Source organism: Bombina bombina, chromosome 6 (genome assembly GCF_027579735.1).
Source record: "Bombina bombina isolate aBomBom1 chromosome 6, aBomBom1.pri, whole genome shotgun sequence".
Classification (NCBI taxonomy): domain Eukaryota; kingdom Metazoa; phylum Chordata; class Amphibia; order Anura; family Bombinatoridae; genus Bombina; species Bombina bombina.
This window is the reverse complement of record NC_069504.1, coordinates 206,601,673-206,628,174: the sequence shown is the minus strand read 5'-3', so window position 1 is coordinate 206,628,174 and position 26,502 is coordinate 206,601,673. Positions and strand designations below refer to the sequence as shown.

General features: G+C 39.8%; 1 protein-coding gene across 1 annotated transcript in view; it reads right to left on the bottom strand.

Annotated features, from left to right (window-relative positions):
* NRCAM (neuronal cell adhesion molecule) overlaps positions 1–26,502 on the bottom strand; it is a 334,348-nt gene that overhangs the window by 112,848 nt on the left and 194,998 nt on the right. Inside the window, exons 18-22 of the mRNA XM_053716724.1 lie at positions 21,483–21,584; positions 20,956–21,153; positions 20,605–20,675; positions 5,875–6,100; positions 5,660–5,775 (exon numbers count right to left, since the gene is read on the bottom strand). Of these exons, the coding sequence (XP_053572699.1) occupies positions 5,660–5,775; positions 5,875–6,100; positions 20,605–20,675; positions 20,956–21,153; positions 21,483–21,584 (713 nt within the window). The remainder of the gene's footprint in view (positions 1–5,659; positions 5,776–5,874; positions 6,101–20,604; positions 20,676–20,955; positions 21,154–21,482; positions 21,585–26,502) is intronic.

Here is a 26,502-nt window from a genome sequence, read left to right as displayed (position 1 = left end):
CACTTATCATAATCTACTCCTTGGTACGTTTCTTGATTTCTTATACTCTACTACTCCTTGGTACTTTTTGATTTATCATATTCTACTCTTTGGTACCTTTATTGAGTTATATTCTATTCCTTGGAACCAAACCAGATTGTTGATCTGTGTTTAGCAAAAAAGTGAAAATATAGTTTAAATCACCTTTTTAAACTATGAAATACAAATTAATTACAAAAATATTCTTTAAAAAATGTAAATTAAAAAGCATTTCAAAGTATATGCTATTACACAATGAATATAATTGTTCGTGTGGAAAAACCTAAGTTCACATAAATATTTGGCAGTCACCATCGATACTGAATCAAACTAACGCGTTTTACTCTCGTTTGTCTATGTATCATTTTGCATCCATGGTTGTCTTTGAAAACCCTTGCAAAAACCTACATGAAAACCCAGCAATGCCTTTGTTTCTTTTACATTGTTTTTGTTTGCATTTCAAAGCACAAAAGTAAAAATAAAGACAGTCTACACCAAAATGTTTATTGTTTAAAAAGATAGATAATCCCTTTATTACCCATTCCCTAGTTTTGCATAACCAACACAGTTATATATATATAAACACACTTTTACCTCTGTGATTACCTTGTATCTAAGCCTCTGCAAACTGCCCCCTTATTTCAGTTCTTTTGACAGACATCCATTTTAGCCAATCAGAGCTGGTTCACTGGAACTCCACGTGCGTGAGCACAGTGTTATCTATATGACACACATGAACTAACACCCTCTAGTGGTGTAAAACTGTCAAAATGCCCTGAGAGAAGAGGCGGCCTTCAAGGGCTTAGAAATTAGCATATGAACCTCCTAGGTTTAGCTTTCAACTAAGAATATCAAGAGAACAAAGCAAAATTGGTGATAAAAGTAAACTGGAAAATTGTTTAAAATTACATTCTCTATCTGAACCATGAAAGTTTATTTTGGACTAGACTGTCCCTTTTAAAATTAAAAAACAAAATCAATTACATATACACAAAAAAAAAAGTGGAATAGCTTTGAAATCAATAAAAAGTTGCAATGCTGTGTTATACTATACTGAAGAGTCCACCTGACAACAGCAAATAAATGGCTAGATTACGAGTTTTGCGCTATGAGTAAAAAAGCAGCGTTATGGGTTATAACGCTGCTTTTTCACTGCTATTACGAGTCTTGTAGGTACAGCTGTACCACAAACTTTTTTGGCCTTAACGCAAATTAACTTACGCAATTTGAGTAAAGTCTTTTTTCAATGGGACTTCCATAGCGCCGATATTACAAGCTTTTTCTGGGAGTCCAAAAACTGAGCGTTACAGCCTATCCTGCAAGATTCGTAACGCAATCTAAAGTCAGTAGTTATGAGTTTTACGCTACAAAGCCGCAGCATAAAACTCATAACTAAAGTGATAAAAAGTACACTAACACCCATAAACTACCTATTAACCCCTAAACCGAGGCCCTCCCGCATCTCCGCCACTATAATAAACATATTAACCCCTAATCTGCCACACTCCTGCATCACAAACACTAGTTAAATATTATTAACCCCTAATCTGCCGCCCCTAACATCGACACAACCTACATTACAGTTATTAACCTCTAATCTGCCGCCCCCAACGTCGCCGCCACTATACTAAAGTTATTAACCCCTAAATATAAGACTAACCCTAACACCCCCCAACTTAAATATAATTAAAATAAATCTAAATAAAACCTACTATTAATAACTAAATAATTCCTATTTGAAACTAAATACTTACCTATAAAATAAACCCTAAGCTAGCTACAATATAACTAATAGTTACATTGTATCTAGCTTAGGGTTTATTTTTATTTTACAGCTAAGTTTGTATTTATTTTAACTAGGTAGAATAGTTACTAAATAGTTATAAATGATTTACTAACTACATAGCTAAAATAAATACAAATTTACCTGTAAAATAAAACCTAACCTGAGTTACACTAACACCTAACCTTACACTACAATTAAATAAATTACCTAAATTAAATACAATTAACTAAATTACAAAAACAAACAAACACTAAATTACACAAAATAAAAAAGAAATTATCAGATATTTAAACTAATTACACCTAATCTAATAGCCCTATAAAAATAAAAAAGCCCCCCCCCAAAAAAAACCTAGCCTACAATAAACTACCAATAGCCCTTAAAAGGGCCTTTTGCGGGGCATTGCCCCAAAGAAATAAGCACTTTTAACTGTAAAAAAAAATACAAACACCCCCCAACTGTAAAACCCACCACCCACACAACCAAACCCCCCAAATATAAACCTAACTAAAAAAACCTAAGCTCCCCATTGCCCTGAAAAGGGCATTTGGATGGGCATTGCCCTTAAAAAGGCATTTAGCTCTTTTTCAATTGCCCAAAGCCTAATCTAAAACTAAAACCCGCCCAATAAACCCTTAAAAAACTAACACTAACCCCTGAAGATCCACTTACAGTTTTGAAGAGCCGACATCCATCCTCAATGAAGCCGGGAGAAGTCCTCAGCAAAGCAGCAAGAAGTCCTCAACAAAGCCGGAAGAAGTCTTCATCCAAGCTGGCAGAAGTGGTCCTCCAGACGGCATCTTCTATCTTCATCCATCCGGCGCGGAGTGGGTCATCTTCAAGACATCCGGCGCGGAGCATCCTCTTCTTCTGGCGACAAAAGACGAATGAAGGTTCCTTTAAATGATGTCATCCAAGATGGCATCCCTTGAATTCCAATTGGCTGATAGAATTCTATCAGCCAATCGGAATTAAAGGTGAAAAAATCCTATTGGCTGATGCAATCAGCCAATAGGATTGAGCTTCAATCCTATTGGCTGATCGAATCAGCCAATAGGATTGAGCTCACATTCTATTGGCTGATTGGAACAGCCAATAGAATGCGAGCTCAATCCTATTGGCTGATTGGATCAGCCAATAGGATTGAAGCTCAATCCTATTGGCTGATTGCATCAGCCAATATGATTTTTTTCACCTTTAATTCCGATTGGCTGACAGAATTCTATCAGCAAATCGGAATTCAAGGGACGCCATCTTGGATGATGTCATTTAAAGGAACCTTCATTCGACTTTAGTCATCGGAAGAAGAGGATGCTCTGCGCTGGATGTCTTGAAGACGGACCCGCTCCGAGCAGGATGGATGAAGATAGAAGATGCCGTCTGGATGAAGACTTCTGCCCGTCTGGAGGACCACTTCTGCCAGCTTGGATGAAGACTTCTCCCGGCTTTGTTGAGGACTTCTTGCTGCTTCGCTGAGGACTTCTCCCGGCTTTGTTGAGGATGGATGTCGGTTCTTCAAAACTGTAAGTGGATCTTCAGGGGTTAGTGTTAGGTTTTTTTAAGGCTTTATTGGTTGGGTTTTAGTTTTAGATTAGGCTTTGGGCAATTGAAAAAGAGCTAAATGCCCTTTTAAGGGCAATGCCCATCCAAATGCCCTTTTCAGGGCAATGGGGAGCTTAGGTTTTTTTAGTTAGGATTTTAATTGGGGGGTTGGTTGTGTGGGTGGTGGGTTTTACTGTTGGGGGGGTGTTTGTATTTTTTTTACAGGTAAAAGAGCTGATTTCTTTGGGGCAATGCCCCGCAAAAGGCCCTTTTAAGGGATATTGGTAGTTTATTGTAGGCTAGGGTTTTTTTTATTTTGGGAGGTCTTTTTTTATTTTGATAGGGCTGTTAGATTAGGTGTAATTAGTTTAAATATCTGATAATTTCTTTTTTTATTTTGTGTTATTTAGTGATTTTTTTTTTGTAATTTAGTTAATTGTATTTAATTTAGGTAATTTATTTAATTGTAGTGCAAGGTTAGGTGTTAGTGTAACTCAGGTTAGGTTTCATTTTACAGGTATATTTGTATTTAATTTAGCTAGGTAGTTAGTAAATAGTTAATAACTATTTACTAATTAGTCTACCTAGTTAAAATAAATACAAACTTGCCTGTAAAATAAAAATAAACCCTAAGCTAGCTACAATGTAACTAAATAGGAATTATTTAGGTAATGATAGGAATTTTTATTTAGATTTCTTTTAATTATATTTAAGTTAGGGGGTGTTAGGGTCATTTGCCGCATCCAGAGGATCCTTCAGCGCCGCACAGCTGATTATCCCACACTCTGCTGCAATACCCATCTGCAATCGTCCGTTGTGAAGGGGAGTGACGTCACCAACCGGAAGTGCCGGGCCACTTTAGGAATACTCTGAGCCGGAGACGCCGAGGGAGGCGCAGGAGACCGGGGAGCCAATTGCTTCCACCGACAAGATATCGGGGTCTTCTTTCTCTCTGGAGCTGCTGAGTGAAAGGCGGAGGGTAAGAGTGCACCACGGGTCCTAACCCCTTTAATTTTCATATTGCCTATTGATTTGGGACTTGCTTATTTGGAATTGACGTCAGAGGAGATCAGATTGGGTTACTAATACGGCAGCAGAAAGGCACCGGGTTAATCTATCCCCTTACAATGCTTATTTGCTTACTTGACTAACACCTCTCTACTTTTTTCTTCTGTATGGGTGTTAGGGTTAGACTTAGATTTAGGGGTTTATAACTTTAGTATAGTGGCGGCGACGTTGGGGGCGGCAGATTATGGGTTAATAACAGTAATGTAGGTGGCGGCGATGTTAAGGGCAGCAGATTAGGGGTTAATAATATTGAACTAGTGTTTGTGATGCGGGAGTGCGACAGTTTAGGGGTTAATATAGTTATTATAGTGGCGGCGATGTCTGGAGTGGCAGATTAGGGGTTAATAAGTATAATGTAGGTGTCGGCGATGTTGGGGGCGGCAGATTAAGGGTTAATAAGTGTAAGATTAGGGGTGTTTAGACTCAGGGTTCATGTTAGGGTGTTAGGTGTAAACATAAATTAAGTTTCCCCATAGGAATCAATGGGGCTGCGTTACGGAGCTTTACGCTGCTTTTTTGCAGGTGTTAGGCTTTTTTTCAGCTGTCTCTCCCCATTGATGTCTATGGGGAAATCGTGCACAAGCACGTAAAACCAGCTAGCAGCGCTGGTACTGGAGTGTGGTATGGAGCACAATTTAGCTCTATGCTCACTTCTTGCATTATGACACCGGGTTTCTGAAAACCTGTAATACCAGCGCTGTAGGGAAGTGAGCGGTGACAATAACGTGCAAGTTAGCACCGCACCCCTCAAAACGCAAAACTCGTAATCTAGCAGAAAGTTACCTTACTTATTCTTTAAATTACTATGCCAATATATTCATCTGTTTTAATGAAATATTTTTCTACACAATAAAGCAAATGTATTTATTTATTTTGTGCAGGGATGTCAAAATAACCTTTTCATGAGATAGAGAACGCGTTTTTAAACAACTTTCTAATTTACTTCTATTATCTTTTTTGCTTTGTTTTCTTGGCATCCTTTGTTGAAAAACACACCTAGGTAGGTTCAAGAGCATCAATACAATACTGGGAGCTGATAGGTTACTGCACATATATGCCTCTTGTCATTGGTTTACCAGATGTGTTCAGCTAGCTCACAGTGGTGCATTGCTGCTCCTAAAACAATGAATACCAAGAGAACGATACAACTTTGATAATAGAAGAAAATTTGAAAGTTGTTTAAAATTGCTCCATCTAAATCATGAAGAAACATGTTGTGTTTCATGTCCCTTTAAAATAACTTACTCTGTATCCTTGAAGATGACCACGAACTTTTGCTATAGGAACAGGTTCCCACTGAACTTTTGCCAGTGTGGTATTAATAACTTCCACCTGTACATTTCCTGGTGAGACCATTGGTACTAAATGAAAAAAAGAAAAAGCATTTACCATTAATACAGATAAAAATATATTTTAAATATACATATTGTATGATATATTAATACATCTATGAGACGTACAATCTTCTCCTGAGTGTCCAATGATAACGGCTGGTTCTGGAGCATAACCAAGATCATTTAATGCTTGAACTTTGATTTCAAAAGGAACAAAAGTTGGTGTGCCAGCCACAATATATTTAGAAACATTCGCAAGTATAACTGATGTCCATTCATCATCAAAATCTTTCTGCCGCCAACTGACTTTGTATTGGAGTCCAGGCCCATTGGAAAGGAATCCTTTTAAAGGCTGTATGGAACAGGATTAAGACAAAGTTACATGAGAATATGACAATATTGAGAGCATAATAGTTTAAAGCCTAAAAACTTATTTCACAAGATAAAACATACTAACAACATACTATAGTATTATGGGCTTTAAGGGTTAAACACATCATGATTAAAGAATCTCTTTGGGTGAGTGAATTAAAGTGAAGGTCAATTTTGATGAATTAGTGCCCGGTTTTTAATAATCCTATTAAAAACAAGGGCACTTTAATTCATCAAAATTGACATTTCACTCTTTTTATTCAAAAACATACCTTTTCATTCTGGCAGCCGTTCCAGCGATTCCCACGGCCGTCGGAGGTCTCTGCAGACGTCAGAAATGACGAATCCGGCTTCCTCCAATCACGGTTTCCACCCCGGGGGAATCTTGGCCTGATCCAACGCCATGATTGGAGGAAGCTGGATTTCTCATTTTGGACCTGCGAAGACGGCTTGCGACGGGCGGAGGAAGTGCTGGAGCGGCTGCCAGGATTAAAAGGTAAGTTTTTGAAGAAAACGAGTGAAATGTCAATTTTGATTAATTAAAGGGCCCTTGTTTTTAATAGGATTATTAAAAACCAATTCATCAAAATTGACCTTCACTTTAATTATATTCAAGTATGTTGGTTATTCAGTGATAAGATACATTTTCAAATCCTGATCTACAGTATTTGCAACTCTCAAGGACTAGAGTTTGACACAATGTTATCAAGTCTTTAAATGTGAGCTTAATTATAGATGAAAATAAGGAAAAAGAAAATTACTTAAACAATAAAAGGGTAGTGATATCATGGGTTGCTACTGATGTATAAAAACTTTACATAAAATCAGACATCTTTTTGTCACACTTCAACAATACAATGTTGTGATTTCAGGGGAGAGCAGATTCAATAATCAGGCCAATCAAGCAGGTTAATACATGAGTTTTGATTCAAAGGAAGGTCAAGAGGCAGCCGGGGATCATACATGGAAATCAACAGAAATGATAGTCACACACAGAATACAAACAGAATGACTGAATACATGGGCCCAAATAAGTATGTGAGAGCAAGTTTTAAAGACCACTACAAACAGCACCAGTAGCCAGTTGTAAAATCACTGCACACGTCAAAAAAACAGTATGAGCTGCAGATTCAAAAACAGTGCTAAATAATATGCAAAACATAGTGTGAAATACGAGATCCCTCTACCACAGAAAATCTTTTACAGTGTACAAGGTTTCGCAATACCAAAGAATGGCTGATTTCATGTGCCTTTAGAGAAGATAGGCGGCAGGACTAATTTATAAAAAACTAGATTCACCAAGCAGAGGACCTTGTAAAGTTAGGGCCAGATTTTACAACTTTTGTCTAGTTTTAGAAGTGGTCTGCAGTGCTTATTTGCCTTGTGTTAGTACCACCATGAAGGCAGTAAGAGGATTCTTTGAATGTGTAGCATTAGAAATTTACCACCAATGAGTAGCAGATACTCCAAATGGAGGGCATTTAAAAAGAAAAGTACAAAGATACTGCTTCAAGTCTTGATTTACTTTGCTGGCTGTTGGATTGTGGAATAGTTTAAAATGAGAGACAAACTTTAGCTGAAATCCTTATCTAGATTAAAGTCATTAAAAGATTGTTTTGGTTGTTTAGATAAAGATAAAAACTGAAGTAGACCAGAAGAAAGTATAACGGGGGTTTTAACTGCAGCAGAAACATACAGGCTTGCACCTATACTCATACTTCTCGAGACATAGAATAACACCAAAAAATTTGTTGTGACATGGACAGAGTAGAGCTCTCTCCAGGATATAAACTGAAGGATTCTTCAGTTTCAACGGTTATTTTTTTTAACAGAAAATCTTAAATTATGCTTACCAGATAATTTCCTTTCCTTCTGTATGGGAAGAGTCCACAGCTGCATTCCTTACTTGTGGGAAATACTGAACCTGGCCACCAGGAGGAGGCAAAGAAACCCTAGCGAAAGGCTTAAATACCTCCCCCACTTCCTCATAACCCCAGTCATTCTGCCGAAGGAAGAAGTAACAATAGGAGAAATATCAGGGTGAAAAAAGTTCCAGATGAATAAATTAAATTTAAGGCCGCTCATCGGAGAACACGGGCGGGAGCTGTGGACTCTTCCCATACAGAAGGAAAGGAAATTATCTGGTAAGCATAATTTAAAATTTCCTTCTTAATATGGGAAGAGTTCACAGCTGCATTCCTTACTTGTGGGAAACATATACCCAGGCTCTAGAGTACACGGAATGCTAACGGGAGGGAAAAAAGAGAGGGGGACCCTAATCTGAGGGCACCACAGCCTGCAAAACCTTTCTCCCGAAGGTTGCTTCAGCAGAAGCAAAAATATCAAACTTGTAAAGTTTGGAAAAAGTATGTAAGGAGGACCAAGTAGCCGTCTTACAAATCTGATCCATAGAGGCCTCATTTTTGAAGGCCCAAGAGGAAACCACTGCTCTCGTAGAATGAGCCGTAATCCTCAGAGGAGTCTTATGTCCCGCTGTCTCTATGCTAAACAGATGACACTCCTCAGCCAAAAAGATAAAAGTTGAAGAGGCCCTCTGACCCCTACACTTCCCGGAAAAGAGAACCAACAGAGAAAGAAGTTTGTCTAAATTCCTTTGTGGCCTGAAGCTAGAACTTCAAGGCACAAACCACATCCAGAATTAGTAAACGTTCCTTCGACGAAGAAGGATTAGGACATAAGAAAGGAACCACGATCTCTTGATTGAAGTTGCGAATTGACACAACCTTAGGAAGAAAACCTAACTTGGTTCGTAGAACAGCTTTATCAGCATGGAAAGCCAGATAAGGAGGGACGCATTGCAAGGCAGCAATCACAGATACTCTGAGCGCAGAAGCAATAGCCAGTAGAAAAGGAACCTACCAAGACAACCATTTAATCTCTACTTCATGCATAGGCTCCAACGGAGCCCGTGCAAAACCTTAAGAACAAGATTTAAACTCCAAGGAGGAGCATTAGATCTAAACACAGGTCTGATCCTAGCAGAGCCTTAACAAATGACTGCACATCTGGAAGCTTAGCGAACCTCTTGTGCAGTAACACAGACAGGGCCGAAATCTGTCCCATCAGGGGACTTGCAGAAAAGCCCTTCTCCAGTTCATCCTGGAGAACAGAATAAGTAGGTCCTCCACACCTTATGATAAATGCGACGAGCAACCAGGTTACGAGCTTGAATGAGAGTAAAAATAACTCTCTCAGAAAACCCTCTCTTGGCTAGGACTAAGCGTTCAATCTCCACAGAGTCAGCCTGAGAGAATCTAGACATTGATGAACAAAGAGACCTTGATCAGAAGATCCCTGTAACAAGGTAACTTCCATGGAATAGATGAGGGTCGAGGTATTGAGATGTCATAAGATCTTCCTTTTGCCAATCTCCGCAAACACTGCAGTATCTTGATCCGTAAACCATATCCTTTGCGGCCAAGATGGAGCAATCAGTATCAATGACACCTGCTCTTGCTTGATTCTACCCACTACACGAGTAAGTAGTGGTAAACGGCCAGAAAAGATAAATTAGATTGAACATCCAAGGCACCGCTAATGCATCTGTTAGCTCCGCCTGAGGATCCGTGTACCTCGACCCATATCTGGGTAGCTTGGTATTGAGATGTCATAAGATCTTCCTTTTGCAAATCTCTGCAAACACTGCAGTATACAGAGACCATTCCCCCGGATGAAAGAATTGTCTGCTGAGGAAATCCGCTTCCCAGTTGTCCACACCCGGAATGGGAACAGATGCGGGTCTCCGCCAACTCCAGAATCCGAGATACTTCCCTCATAGCTAGGGAGCTTCTTGTTCCTCCCTGATGGCTGATGTAAGCCATCGAGGTTATATTGTCTGATTGGAATCTGATAAACTATGAAAAACCCAGCAGAGGCCAAGCCTTCAGAGTGTTATATATTGCCCGAAGTTCCAAAATGAGATCGGGAGGGAGCTTTCCTCCTAAATCCATAGGCCCTGTGCTCCTCCTAAATCCATAGGCCCTGTGCCTTCCTGGCACCCCCAACAGCTCCCCATCCTGACAGACTCGTAACCATAGTCACAATCACCCAGGATTGTCTTAAGACGGACGCTCCTCGGGACAAGTGATCCAGACAAAACCACCAAGAGAGCGATTCTCTGGATCAGTTGTCCAGAGAAATCTGTTAAGACAGATCCGAATGATCGCCATTCTACTGCTTCAGCATGCGCAGTTGCAACAGTCTGAGATTAAACCTGGCAAAGGGAATGATGTCCATGCTGGACACCATGAGACCAATCACCTACATACACTGAGCCACAGATGGCCTTAAGGAGGTCTGGAGGGCAAGACATGTTGAAGCTAGCTTGCAACGTCTCTGGTCTGTTAGAAATATTCTCATGTCTATGGAGTCTATGATAGTACCCGGGAATTCTATCCTGGTACTTGATATAAGAAAACTCTCTCTAGATTTATCTACCATCCATGGGATCGAAGAAGACAGAGGAGAGATTCTGAATGGTCCACTCTTAGAAAAATTTCTTGGAGCCATAGCTAGACCCAACGTAAGTGCAATAAACTGGAAGTGATGGTTCAGGAACGCAAACCTTAGGAACTGCAAGTGATCCTTGAGGATTGGTTTGTGAAGGGAGCATCCTTCAGATCTATCGTGGTCATGAAGTGCCCTTCTCAAACGAGGGAAAGAATGGACCTCATTGTCTCCATCTTGAACGAGGGGACATATAAAAAGTTGTTTAAGCACTTTAGGTCCAGAATCGGTTTAAATAGTATCCCAAACCTCTCTGTGCGATAGGCACCGGGACAATAACTCCTAAGAGGACAAATCCCGTACACATCCCAGAACGGCTTCCCTCCTTTCTGGTCATCCTTTAGAAGAAAGCACAAATTCCTAAAACTAAAGTCTGGTTCCTCTGCAGCCGGAGGTTTAGACGCAGCAGACTCCGATCTAGAATGTTCATACTCTGAAGTCTCAGAAAGAACTTCATCCTCAGATAACCTTATTAGTTAAATCCAATACATTATCTGATGTACTCTGGGAAGGAGTGCAATATGTAACCCTTCGCTTGCGCTTGGCAGGGCGAGGTAAAGCATTAAAGGCCGCAGACACCGCCGTCTGAACTACGCAGTAACGTCTGGTGGAAAAAAGTCCCCCTCCAGATGGAGGATCAGCAATGCTATGGGAAACTGCATGTTTAGAGAGAAAAGAATGTATGGTACACACCTCACTGGACGACAACTCCTCAGAGGTGGACGGCTCAGTGGTATCAAACATGTTTGATATTATCACATTATCAAGGCATATGGAACATAATTGAGAGGGAGGATCTAAGGCCTCCTCACAATATAAACAGGAATTACTCTTTAGGAATAGAGGGAGTACCCTCTAAAGTAACAGAATCCTCTGTCGCTAGTGCAATTACCATAGAAATTTCGAAAATAAAACAATCTTATTTTATTCACAAAAAACGGCACCCTTATACCCCAATGGCTGGGGCATTCCCTACCTTCTATGACCCAGACAGTACAGAGATTTATGACTCCTCTCTGATAGACACCCGGTCAGGAAAGAGGGAATGAAAACTGCACAATGCAGGACCGTCTCTGCTATGAGAAAAAGCACGCCAAACTTGTAAGCTGCACAGCTCTCAAAGTGAAAGTGAAACCTGTATAATCCATAACAGCCCATGAGCCCATAACATCTCACGCATAAAAGCAGCATAAAAACAGAATTTATGCTTACCTGATAAATTACTTTCTCCAACGGTGTGTCCGGTCCACGGCGTCATCCATTACTTGTGGGAAATATTCTCCCCCACAGGAAAAGGCAAGGAGAGCACACAGCAAGAGCTGTCCATATAGCTCCCCCTCTGGCTCCGCCCCCCAGTCATTCGACCGACGGTTAGGAGAAAAAGGAGAAACCATAGGGTGCCGTGGTGACTGTAGTGTATAAAGAAAAATTTTAAAAAAACCAGGGCTGGCCATGGACCGGACACACCGTTGGAGAAAGTAATTTATCAGGTAAGCATAAATTCTGTTTTCTCCAACATTGGTGTGTCCGGTCCACGGCGTCATCCATTACTTGTGGGAACCAATACCAAAGCTTTAGGACACGGATGAAGGGAGGGAGCAAATCAGGTTACCTAAACGGAAGGCACCACGGCTTGCAAAACCTTTCTCCCAAAAATAGCCTCCGAAGAAGCAAAAGTATCAAATTTGTAGAATTTGGCAAAAGTGTGCAGAGAAGACCAAGTCGCTGCCTTACATATCTGGTCAACAGAAGCCTCGTTCTTGTAGGCCCATGTGGAAGCCACAGCCCTAGTAGAGTGAGCTGTGATACGGTCAGGAGGCTGCCGTCCGGCAGTCTCATAAGCCAAGCGGATAATGCTTTTCAGCCAGAAAGAGAGAGAGGTAGCAGTAGCTTTTTTGACCTCTCCTCTTACCAGAGTAAACGACAAACAAAGATGAGGTTTGTCTAAAATATTTGTTGCTTCTAAATAGAACTTTAAAGCACGAACAACATCTAAATTGTGTAATAAACGTTCCTTCTTTGAAACTGGATTCGGACACAAAGAAGGAACAACTATTTCCTGGTTGATGTTCTTGTTGGAAACAACTTTTGGAAGAAAACCAGGCTTAGTACGCAAAACAACCTTATCTGAATGAAAAACCAGATATGGTGGAGTACACTGCAAAGCAGATAATTCAGAAACTCTTCTAGCAGAAGAAATAGCAACCAAAAACAGAACTTTCCAAGATAATAACTTAATATCTATGGAATGTAAAGGTTCAAACGGAACCCCTTGAAGAACTGAAAGAACTAAATTTAGACTCCAAGGAGGAGTCATGGGTCTGTAAACAGGCTTGATTCTAACCAAAGCCTGAACAAAAGCTTGTACATCTGGCAAAGCTGCCAGTCGTTTGTGCAACAAGACGGATAATGCAGAAATCTGTCCTTTTAGAGAACTAGCTGACAACCCTTTATCCAAACCTTCTTGGAGAAAGGAGGGAATCTTTGGAATTTTAATCTTACTCCAGGAGAATCCTTTGGATTCACACCAACAGATATATCTTTTCCATATTTTATGGTAAATCTTTCTAGTCACAGGTTTTCTGGCTTGGACCAGAGTATCTATCACAGAATTTGAAAACCCACGCTTGGATAAAATCAAGCGTTCAATTTCCAAGCAGTCAGCTGCAGAGAAACTAGATTTGGATGTTCGAATGGACCTTGTACTAGAAGATCCTGTCTCAAAGGTAGCTTCCATGGTGGAGCCGATGACATATTCACCAGGTCTGCATACCAAGTCCTGCGTGGCCACGCAGGAGCTATCAGAATCACTGAGGCCTTCTCCTATTTGATCCTGGCTATGAGCCTGGGAAGGAGAGGAAACGGTGGAAACACATATGCTAGGTTGAACGACCAAGGCGCCACTAATGCATCCACTAGAGTCGCCTTGGGATCCCTGGATCTGGACCCGTAGCAAGGTATCTTGAAGTTCTGACGGGACGCCATTAGATCCATGTCTGGAATGCCCCATAATTGGGTTAACTGAGCAAAGACCTCCGGATGGAGTTCCCACTCCCCCGGATGGAAAGTCTGACGACTCAAATAGTCCGCCTCCCAGTTGTCTACTCCTGGAATGTGAATAGCAGATAGATGGCAGGAGTGATTCTCTGCCCATTGGATTATCTTGGTTACTTCCTTCATCGCTAGGGAACTCTTTGTTCCCCCCTGATGATTGATGTACGCAACAGTCGTTATGTTGTCCGACTGAAATCTTATGAACCTGGCTTCCGCTAGCTGAGGCCAAGCCAGGAGCGCATTGAATATAGCTCTTAGTTCCAAAATGTTTATCGGGAGAAGCGACTCTTCCCGCGACCATAGGCCCTGAGCTTTCAGGGAGTCCCAGACTGCGCCCCACCCCAAGAGGCTGGCGTCGGTCGTGAGGATGACCCACTCCGGTCTGCGGAAACTCATTCCCTGAAACAGGTGATCCTGGGTCAACCACCAGAGAAGTGAGTCCCTGGTTACCTGATCTACTTGAATTTGGGGAGACAAGTCTGTATAGTCCCCATTCCACTGATTGAGCATGCATAGCTGTAATGGTCTTAGATGAATTCGAGCAAAAGGAACCACATCCATTGCTGCGACCATTAGTCCTATTACTTCCATGCATTGAGCTATGGAGGGTTGAGGAATAGAATGAAGAACTCGACAAGCTTTTAGAAGCTTTGCCTTTCTGACTTCTGTGAGAAAGATCTCCATTTCCACAGAATCTATTATTGTTCCCAGAAAAGGAACCCTTGTGGACGGTGACAGTGAACTTTTTTCTATGTTCACCTTCCACCCGTGAGATCTGAGAAAGGCCAACACAATGTCTGTATGAGCCCTCGCTTTGGAAAGGGACGACGCTTGGATTAGGATGTCGTCTAGATAAGGTGCTACAGCGATGCCCCTCAGCCTTAGGACCGCTAGAAGGGACCCTAGCACCTTTGTGAAAATTCTGGGAGCGGTGGCTAAACCGAATGGAAGAGCCACAAACTGGTAATGTTTGTCCAGAAAGGCGAACCTCAGGAACTGATGATGAGATTTGTGGATTGGGATATGCAGATACGCATCCTTTAGATCCACGGTAGTCAAAAATTGACCCTGTTGGATTGTCGGTAAGATTGTCCGAATGGTTTCCATCTTGAAGGATGGAACTCTGAGGAACTTGTTTAATATCTTTAAATCCAGAATTGGCCTGAAAGTTCCCTCTTTTTTGGGAACCACAAACAGGTTTGAGTAAAAACCTAGACCTTGTTCCCCGGAGGGGACTGGGTTTATCACTCCCATCTTTGATAGGTCTCTTACACAATGTAAGAATGCCTGTTTCTTTATCTGGTCTGAAGATAAGCGAGACAGGTGGAACCTTCCCTTTGGAGGAAGTCCCTTGAATTCTAACAGGTATCCCTTGGAAACTATCTCTAGTACCCAGGGATCCAGAACATCTCTTGCCCAAGCCTGAGCGAAGAGAGATAGTCTGCCCCCTACCAGATCCGGTCCCGGATCGGGGGCTACCCCTTCATGCTGTCTTGGTAGCAGCAGCAGGTTTCTTGGTTTGTTTACCCTTGTTCCAGCCTTGCATGGGCTTCCAAGCGGGTTTGGGCTGGGCCGCGTTACCTTCTTGTCTAGCGGCAGTGGAGTTATTAGCCGGTCCGTTCCTGAAATTGCGAAAGGAACGAAAATTAGACTTGTTCTTAGCCTTAAAAGGCCTATCCTGTGGGAGGGCATGGCCCTTACCCCCAGTGATGTCTGAAATAATTTCCTTCAATTCTGGCCCAAAAAGGGTCTTACCCTTGAAAGGAATATTCAGTAACTTAGTCTTGGACGACACATCTGCCGACCAGGATTTCAGCCAAAGCGCCCTCCGCGCTACTATAGCAAAACCTGAGTTTTTCGCCGCCAATTTCGTTATTTGAAAGGCGGCATCCAATATAAAGGAATTAGCTAACTTTAATGCGTGAATTCTGTCCATGACTTCTTCATAGGAAGTCTCTTTCTGGAGCGACCTTTCTAGTTCTTCGAACCAAAAGGACGCCGCTGAAGTGACAGTAATAACACACGTAGCTGGTTGAAGGATGAACCCTTGCTGAACAAAAATCTTTTTAAGCAATCCTTCCAATTTTTTATCCATAGGATCTTTGAAAGCGCAGCTGTCCTCTATAGGAATAGTTGTGCGCTTCGCTAGTGTTGAAACAGCTCCCTCAACCTTCGGGACCGTTTGCCATGCGTCCCTTCTAGGGTCTACTATGGGAAACATTTTCTTAAATATAGGAGGTGGGGCAAAGGGTACACCTGGCTTCTCCCACTCCTTTTCCACTATGTTCGCTACCCTCTTAGGTATTGGAAAAGCGCGGAGATGTTCTAGTTTAAACTTAAATGCCACTAGATCAGGTTCTGCCTGTTGAGAAATTTTTCCTGAATCTGAAATTTCACCCTCAGACAGCCCTTCCCTTACAGCCAATTCCGATTGATGCGAGGGTAAAATAGATAAGGCATCGTCAGCGTCTGATTGTTCATCCTTTTTATCTGTATTTAAAACTGAACAATCATGCTTTCTCTGAAAAGCTGGCAGTTTGGATAAAAGATTTGCTATAGAATTATCCACTACTACTGATAATTGTTGCATAGAAATAAGAACTGGCGCGCTAGGTGTCGCCTGCGCGGGCAAAGCTGGTGTAGACACAGAAGGAGAGGATGTAGAGCTATCCCCACTACCTTCATTAGATAAATCATCTTGGGCAACATTATGAAAAATAACAGAGCTGTCCTGATTTTGTTTGGACGCTATGGCGCAATTATCACAAACACTCGAAGGGGGAACCACATTTGTCTCTATACACACAGAACATAGGTTATCTGATGGAACAGACATGTTAAACAGATTTAGGCAAGCAAACAATGCAATAAAAACGATTTTAAACAAAAACGTTACTGTCTCTTTAAATAATAAAATGACACATTTATTTCTGAATGTTCAAAAAACTATGAAGGCAATATCCGATTTTTCTGAAATTTGGACCCCAGTGTCTTAATGCTTAGAAAGTATTGCACAGCAAATATGGAGACTATATCTCTTAAAACAAGCAAACCGGAGCTAATTGTTGGATTTAACCGTTTTTATACACTACAATCCCTGCTACAGCCTTGTTGCAGCTTTTTACCTTCCTTAGGGGTCACCATTCACAGGAAAAAGCCTTTTGGAGTCACTTTCTGAGCCAAAGGACCCTATCTGCATGCACTGCCTTGTAAATCAACTGTGCAGCTGAAGCACCAAAATGAGGCTTCCTCCCTCAGCACACTAGAGTGAAGGGGCCTTCCTGACTAGATTTAGGTGTCTAAAACAAGCCAGATCAATAAAAAACGTTCCCCAGTGTATGTGAGCTTATAAAATATTTCAAATGGTATCATATTGTAATAAAAACCAATCGATTTTGCCCCTAACAGTGTCTACCAGCATAAAAAACAAAAAGGGGAAGCCTGTTATCTTTTTTGCTGAGGTGAAAGAAAAATGGCTTACCTTTTCCCCTGAGGGGAAATATGACTGTCATCTAGCATTAGCCTGTGTTGTTAGAAGGAGACCAGTCATACCTGAAGCAGATGAGTCTGCAAACTGTTACCCCCAACTGAAGTTCTCTTGTTTCAACAGTCCTGCGTGATAACAGTAATGGATTTTAGTTACTGTCTGCTAAAATCATAGCCCTCTTAAACAGAAATCTTCATCACTTTTCTGTTATAGAGTAAATAGTACAAGCCAGCACTATTTTAAAATAACAAACTCTTGATAGAAGAATAAAAAACTACAACTAACACCACAAACTCCTCGCCATCCCCGTGGTAGATGCTACTTGTTCAGAGCGGCAAGGAGAATGACTGGGGGCGGAGCCAGAGGGGGAGCTATATGGACAGCTCTTGCTGTGTGCTCTCCTTGCCTTTCCCTGTGGGGGAGAATATTTCCCACAAGTAATGGATGACGCCGTGGACCGGACACACCAATGTTGGAGAAATCAAATAAACATATAATATTATTCCCCACTGTTCAATAATCCCCCTCAGGAGATATTAACCCTTGATTCTATACAGATAAAAGTAGTCACACTGTGACCCTGTCTTCTTGTGTTATCATACATGTATAAAAAAGGAAACAATCTTACCAGAATCTATGCTGTGGAACAGTAACACGGTCCTTCAAGTTTGACAGATAGTAGCGTAGCTTCTGACCTGGACTTGAGTGAAGAAAGCAGGCAGTGAAACTCTTCAACGCTGATTGCTTATGGAGCTGTTAATATGAGTCAGGATGGTTTTGCAGAAAGACTCTCCCTGCATCTCCGGACTCTAACTTTCATCCATGCTCTCACTGAGAGGCTGACAGGACTACTTAAAACTCCAGTCCCATCTTGAAGAGTACTACCCTCCATAAGAGACTACTCCGAAATCTTCTGACACTTTTCTGCCAACCTCCTGTGATGAAAGGCAAAGAATGACTGAGGTTATGAGGAAGTGGGGGAGGTATTTAAGCCTTTGGCTGGGGTGTCTTTGCCTCCTCCTGGTGGCTAGGTTCAGTATTTCCCACAAGTAAGGAATGCAGCTGTGGACTCTTCCCACATTAAGAAGGAAATCTACATTTTACAAAATGATTAGTGCCAGGTATATGTGTCAATATAAAAGATGAAACATAAGAAGAAAAAAAAAACAATCAGGCCTGTGCAGTTTTCAGATGATTAGCAGACTCTAGGTATAGGGTCTAGCAATCAATATGTATTAGTATTGGCGCAAATGTCCCCTCAACAGAATTACAACATTCAGTAAGTGGTAGTTTTAATTACCAATGCACCTTGTCATAATTTATCTAAGTTAGAGAATACTTTCTTCAGACATAGGCTAGTGGAGCAGTTTAGTAGAGCAATCATGCTGGGGAAAGAGAGCTCCAGCGCCAACATCAGAGGCAGTCATTTTAAGAACATACTGCAAGCTGGTATTGGGATGTGTTTTAGCACAGGAGCCGTAGAAAAGCATGTTGTCATTTCACAAAAGTAGTAATAGGTTCTGAAGACCAATCATTGCAATTTTGCCCTTTTAGTGAAAGCTGTAATAAGAGTTACAATGGTAGAAAAGTTTTTAATAAACTATCTACAATAGGTGGCAAGGGCATGGCATCTTTGAACCCCTTAAAAAGTTGCAGTACAATTTTGACATATTTTTGTGGTCTTGGGGAATCTTTGACTAGATGCATACGCCATACAGATATACAATGCATGACAATGGAGTGTAAGTACTCTCTCAAGATATTGTTTACAAATGCTTGGAAAACTGTTGGTGCATTAAAGAGGCAATAGGGCATAACAAGCTATGTATAGTGCCAAACTGTTTTAAAAGCAGTTTTCCATTTGTTAACCTGGTGAATTCAGGAACACAGTTCAGCAGGTACAGCAGGGTATTTGCATAGATATTTAGGCACCAAGAGGTTAAACCAACGCAATGGTGAGATCCAAAGACAATTCAAGAGGCAGCAGGGGGTTATACATGGATACCTGCAGAAGAACACCACATAACACATGTGGTCTGTTGTGAAAGTACTTCACAAAGAAAATATTATCATGACCCACAGATTAAGAGAAAGTGTGGCAATTTGGTAAACACAGTGTGACATTTACAAGATCAAAGATAGCAGGTTGTTACTGCAAATGATCATGTCAGACTAATCTGGTTAATATCAGTGTTACTAATGTCACCAGGGTAAAGCAGTAAATGCAGTTTTTCTACATGCTAGTAAAGCATCTGATAATATAGAAAGGGGTATTAGAGGAAAATATGTTTTTCTTATACCACTAGTTAGGCCTTATCTTATAATATTGTGCACAGTTCTGGAGACCATATCTCCAGAAGGATATAAATAGGATAGAAACTGTTTAAAGTACAAGTGAAAAAAATAAAAATTATAAGGAAAGGGTTAATAAACTTATATAAATAGCTTAGATAAATCAAGGTAGAACAGCGATACAACCTTAGATTATGACATCAAAAGGCCCATAAATCTGTTATAAGAGTATGTTTTGCTTATATATGTGATGATCTATAGTACGGATTGGCATTTTATCATCTGTATTTCCTAAATTATATTTTTACTCTTTGATACTTTAGATTTCTAAAGTTAAGCAGTCTAATGCTAGGATTAAAAACTCTTACGATAACAACTACTTAAGGAGTTCATGTATTGTTATTCATTGAAGTACTTACAAATCCCATAGCAATATACAAGAAAATTGCAATCACTATATATAAATTAAACAAATGTAAAAAAGGTTAATTTGTAAGCAATAAAGAATGAGATTACAGTCAAGAGATGAAGTTCTAAAACCTTTTTAGGACCACTACCACCACTAAAGGATCTCAGTATTCCCGAAAGTTATTCTTACCACACCCCAGTGCCTATATAAGGGACCACTGGTCTATAGGAAATTTGGTTGGTTGGTTGAAATGGGAAGTAGAAAAAGAAATTAACCCATAGAGCAGATCAAGATTTAAAGTGTATTTTATGGAGGATCTGATTTAGATTTTAAAAAGTTAAGGTAATGTCTGAAATTAGTGAGGCAGGAAGGTCTCACGGAATAATTAAAAGTTAATATAATTAGAATGCACACAATGCAAGGTATTAGTGAAAAGTGAGGTTTAGGTCACTGATGCAGAGAAGCAGCCTGATGATGTAAATGAAAGGAATTGTTATTTGGGTGAAGGCTTCGGATGGGACAGTCATTTAAGCATTGATTAGAACAATCAACACCAGAAAAAAAGTCACAGAGAAAAATGGATTTAGTAACACGGGTTAAGTGTGAGGAGAAATGAGAAAGAAATATTGCCCAAAAATATTAAACCTGAGATGTTGCTAATTGCTAAATTGTGAGATATGATAAAATGACATACAAAGGAGACACATTGACATACCTTCCAAGTTATAACTAAGTTGTCGGGTTCAGAGCCCATTCCTTTAACACCAACTGGACTTTGATCCGGTGCTACAATAAAAATAATTATTTAAATGTCAATATTTTTCCATGTTAGATTTTTCAGTGTTTTCTCATAAATATCTTTAAAATGGTAAATATCACATATTTAAGTTATAATTCACCGCTAATGGAAAATGTGTAAAGTTGCTACCATCATTGATGAAAGCTCATGATGACTACTACAGTTAATGTTATCAGTATTCCCTATAATAACAAGATCTTAGCAACTATATTTCTGTCTATTGTATATTTGCAAATACAGTTATCGGTTCTCAAGATAATTACAAACCTGCTGCTTTAGTCATATGTTGTTCCGATGGTTCACTTGGATCACTTTGACCAACCTCGTTGACAGCGACTACGCGGAATGAATAGTTGACATATGGTGAAAGTTTCAATGTTGTTGTAGTTTGAATACCAGGGACTTTGGTCTGCAAGTGCCATATTCCTGGTTCGTGCATTACATCTTCATACTCTATGAGAAAATCTTACAACAAAGGCAAATATAATCAATAATGGCTATAGATAATTATACATACATGCAAAGCTCCATATCTTTTAATACATTTTCAAACTTTTTTTTTTCACATCTCCAGTTTCAGTGACAAATGTTACATAAAAATATAGAACAGCAACTGATGTTGCCAGTTATTTTTACAACAAAAAGTTGTCAACTTTCAACAAAATTTATTTTAGTAATAAAACATAACAACTTGTAATCAGTTCAGATGGATATATACAGTGTTTCACTTTAAATAAACACATACTAAAAGTAAAGATATAAATTGTTTTGCACATGTAGGTATAGTATCGTACCAGTTATAGGACTGTTGTTATCATCTCCAGGAACCCACGAGAGTTGCACGCTTCTTTCATGGTAATCAGTCAACTCCAAATCAAAAGGTGGATTTGGACGAGCTGTAAATCAAATGATGCTTTAAGTAGCATAAATAATAAGCTTCCTTCAACCACTGAGACAGCTTAGCAACAATAACAAAAGGATCTCTGAAGCATATCTACTGCTTAATTCATGTGTCAAGCAAAAGTAAATACGTTCACATGCAACTGAAATTAAATTGCAAATGCCAGAGTTGGAAACTCAAAATTACACAAACAAAGCATTTTACATTTATTCTAGGTCATACGAAAAGAATATAAACTAAAAAAATGAATAATACACAGACAGGTATACCAACTATTTTTATCAAAAGTTAAAGAGACATAGTGTTCAGAAAATAAAGTGCTCCAAAGCATGTTATGTTTAAAGCTATTGTATATACATATTTTTTTTAAATAGATTTTGAAAAGTACCACTACCCATCCCTTGGTGCAGTGTCTTTAAATGTTTAACATTGCTCTAAACTTTTGATTCATCCTGGAACAAAGCTATGGTAACTGAAAGCCTCAGGTGACATAACAACGCCTGTCTAGAGTGGAGCTCCAGTCTGCAGCCAGACCCTTCTCAAGTTTTGCAGTGAGTTTGTCATGTGTCAGACGGACTCAGCATGGCTTATTTTAATCATACTATATCAGTAGTGTGACTAGAGCTTTTAACTTTACCACTGCAATTTATACTGCCAAGAGATTGATCTGGTATTTAGAATCAGACACGCGTTACCTGTTTGGGACCTGTGTGTATCCATACAGATTGGAAGGACCCGTTGGCTTTGTATCATCAGAGTGAGAGCTTTCTGGATGGCTCCTAAAGGTCCAGCAGGTGTTTGTGGCACTTCTCAAGTGCTTTGCAATTTGTGAGTATTTTGGGGATACAACTGTATTTGAATCAAATTATAGTTGATCTTGCACCATCGTGGCACCTTCTTCTCTTTTTTTGCCATTCAACATAACAACCCTACCTTGGCTTGCATGCAGACCACAGCCAGATCAAGGTGTTCACAAACAATGGTAAGTCAATGTTAGGTAAATAAGGAATTACCTTGGTTGAAGACTGGAACAAATCTGGAAGGATATGAGCTGTAAGCAGTTGACAGAAACAGGCCAAGGTCATTACTAGGAAGGCTGTACAAAAACCAGGCTTCAGAATAGGATGGAGCAGGAGGATTGTCGGTAAATAGGAAGAGGTCAGGAACCAGAAGAATCAGCCATTGGCTCCAACATCACATAACCAAACAAACCCACAGTCATCTTCGGTAACTTTGGCCAGTAAAATGTTTTAGAAATCAGTTCCTGTTTCTTCTTAGTTCACCCATGGACAGTAACAAGTGAATCATGAAAAAAATGCATATTCTCACAACAGACTTAGGATGAAACAAAAATCATCTACAGACCTAGAGCGATGAGTTAACAAAAAATGTCCACTCTAAAGAATACTATCATGTCGAATAGAAGGGTCTGAAAAAGCATCAGGTATTCTCATTAAAGGCGTCTGACTTCCAATTCTTAGACCCCAGTCAATAATAAATAATGAAACTGAATATAGTAAAGAATAAAGCTCAACAAGCTTGCCTGGGATGAAATCTTTTCACGGAATGGAGACACGTTTAATCTTGATGATCTGTGAAAATCATAATAGGATGGACAGCACATTCCAACAAATGCCTCCACTCCTTTAAGGCACACTTGATCACTAACGATTCCTGGTCTCCCACGTTGTAATTCTCTTCAGCAGATCTCAGAAGTTGAAAGAAAAAAGCAACTGGATCCATCTGATCTTTAAGTTCCACCCCCTGCAATAGTATAGCACCAATATGCACATTGGAAAAAAACACTTTTAGAAAGATAGGTCAATGGACATCCATTGAATTATGATTGGAGCTTAAGTAAAAAATTCATTAAGCTTATTAATGGCTAATTGTGCTTCTGCTTTTCAAGAAAGATAGATGGATTTGACACCTCTTAAGATGGGTTATAGGGGAACAAACTTTAGAAAGGTTCCTAACACATTACAAGTAAAAATGTGCAAATAAAATAAATGTATATAACCTAGTAATTCTATTGATGAAGATGAGATTTGAATCTTCTTTAATTAGGCAAATAGACAATAAGACCTTAAAGGGACATGAAACCCACATTTTTTCTTTCATGATTTAGAAAGAGTATGCAATGTTAAACAACTTTCTAATTTACTTCTATTATCTATTTTACTTAATTCTCTTGATATCCGTTGCTGAAAAGCATATCTAGATAGGCTCAGTAGCTGCTGATTGGTAGCTGCACATAGATGCCTTGTGTGATTGGCTCACCCATGTGCATTGCCATTTCTTCAGAAAAGGATATCTAAAGAATGAAGAAAATTAGATAATAGAAGTAAATTGGAAAGATCTTTAAAATTGTATTCTCTACCTGAATCATGAAATAAAAATGTTTGGTTTAGTGTCCCTTTAACCTTTATAACACAGACCAGACATGAGAATCCGGAGAGGAGAGAAAACCAGAATATCATTTAGATAAATTACAATAAACGTGCAATAAGTCTCTAAATATATAATAAAATAAAAAAAAGTGCTGATACATAGCTGGGGAATTACACAGAGCAAATGGCATAACAAGATACTTGAAAGGTCCTTAACCAATACAAAAGGCCATCTACCGCTCATCATCTCCTCTAATACATACCAAATTGAAAACCCCTTTAAGGTCAATCTTAGTGAAAATGTTAGCTTATTTTATTCTGTCCAGCATTTCAGAAATAAGGGGCAAGAGGTACCTGTGTCAAGATCTCAAACCCCATCTTTTTTGTTTTACAGAGAATTTACCAGCCCCAGATCAAGAAGTTGAAGGTCTAATGAATCCACTGGCCAAATTGTCATCAACATATTACTAAAGATGATGCAGTTCATTACCAGACAGGAAAAAAATGTTTCCTAATGGAATTGATGGACCTTGAACCAGATCAATGGGACGGATGTAAGGATGTCTGGGAGGAGGTTGATCTGTACCCTTTGTTTCAAAAACATCACAAAAGTCTCTAAATTGTTTAGGGATAGATTTCAAAACATTTCGCTGAATATTCAAAATGTAGTATATTGACTTATGCTGGAAACATGACAAAAGACAGAGGAAAGGGTTAAGCTACCATTGCCCTACTTAATTGTAGAATTGTACAACCTCAACCAAGGTAGGCCCAAGATCAGAGGAAACAAAGGTGAAACTACTATAACAAATTGCAAATTCTCTTCATGTCCAGAACCCATTATGATAGAAAGTGGAACATTCCCTTGGACAACAGTAACACATTTCATAGGACTGCTATCCACATCAAACAATTGAAATGGTGAGATATTTGATTGCGGAGGAATCCCAATGTTAGTCAATAATGTTGAATCAAGAAAACACTTGCCCCGGAGTCAATATTTACATCAATCCTAATTACATTAGTGGAACAATGTAAGGAAATTGGTAATGATAAATATCATGCAACAGAAACAGATGAAGTATTAAGAAACACAGCCACAAATTCCTTATTACAATCCATGGGTTCTTACTTAGATCTCACAAGAAAAAGTGCATAGGCAATGCCTAGCTTTTCAACAATAAAATAGGTTGAGAGCTCTGAGTTTGATTTGTTCTGAAGAGGAAATCGGCCCTTTAATAGAGCCTCATTGTATAGGTTCTTCTTACAACATGGTCTCAAAAGATGAGACTGAAGAAAGATGAACTGTGAATAAATCTGGTGAGAATGATCATATAATAAACAACACATTGGGGCATATTTATCAAGCTCCGTATGGAGCTTGATGCCCCTTTTGTTTTTAAAGACCGCTGCTCCATAACCTGTCCACCTGCTCTGAGGCGGCAGACAGACATTGCCAGAAATCAACCCGATCGATTACGATCGATATGATTGACACCCTCTGCTAGTGGCCGATTGGCCGTGAATCTGCAGGGGGCGGCATTGCACCAGCAGTTCACAAGAACTGCTGGTGGAATGATAAATGCCAAGAGCATATGCTGGCATTTATCGATGTGCAGCGGACATGATCCGCAATATTGGATCATGTCCGATTGCACAATGATAATTCAGCCCCATTGCATTTAAGAAAGATTGTCACTATTCCTCTGAATTGAATTATGCAACCAGTTCTGAGTTTTACCCATCAGTAAGGCTCTAACATTGCAAACCTTGACAAAGTCTGTAGCATAATTTCCAGGTTTAACTGAAAAGAGGATTTGGCAGGCAGTAATGAAGGTGCCCCCAAATTTTTCATATAAGAAGATAATGGAGCAGAAGGATTATCTGTAAACAGGCAGAGGTTGGGAACCAAAATCATCAATGACCAGGCTTTTATGAAGAAGGAATAAGCTAATGGATATTCAGTAACTGGATATTCAGTAACAGTTATAGCTGTCCACCAATCAGTGTACAAACAAGGGTCAGTCTAGAGATACAAGAAAACTGAAAGGTAAGAACATCAGAACTTTCACAAAGAATTATCAAGCACTGAATTATGTCACTAAGGGTCTTTTAACACTTCCTCTGCAGGACTTCTAGCAATTCTACCAGCTAATCACTCTGACATAATTGATATCAATAGTGCTACACTTAGCGCAGGTCACACAGGGTTATTATTAGAAGAAGCATGAAGAACTTATGCCCCAAACTAAGAGCACGTCTCTTCAGTCAGACTGTCAGCTGCGCTAAACTTATTCACAGCACTCTTCTTAGTATGACCACAGAATTTACTCACACTGCTGTTCCATGCTAACTGCGGCCCAGGCCGTTCACAAGTAAAACCTTAGGGGTCTGCAGTCACAATTACAGCTCATTATGTGGTTGGATAATATGACTCAGTAGACATGATAAAGTGTAGTGAATACAACCATAGGGAATCTGCATGGGAGGATTTAATTAGCACAAAATATACAAAAGTGTTTT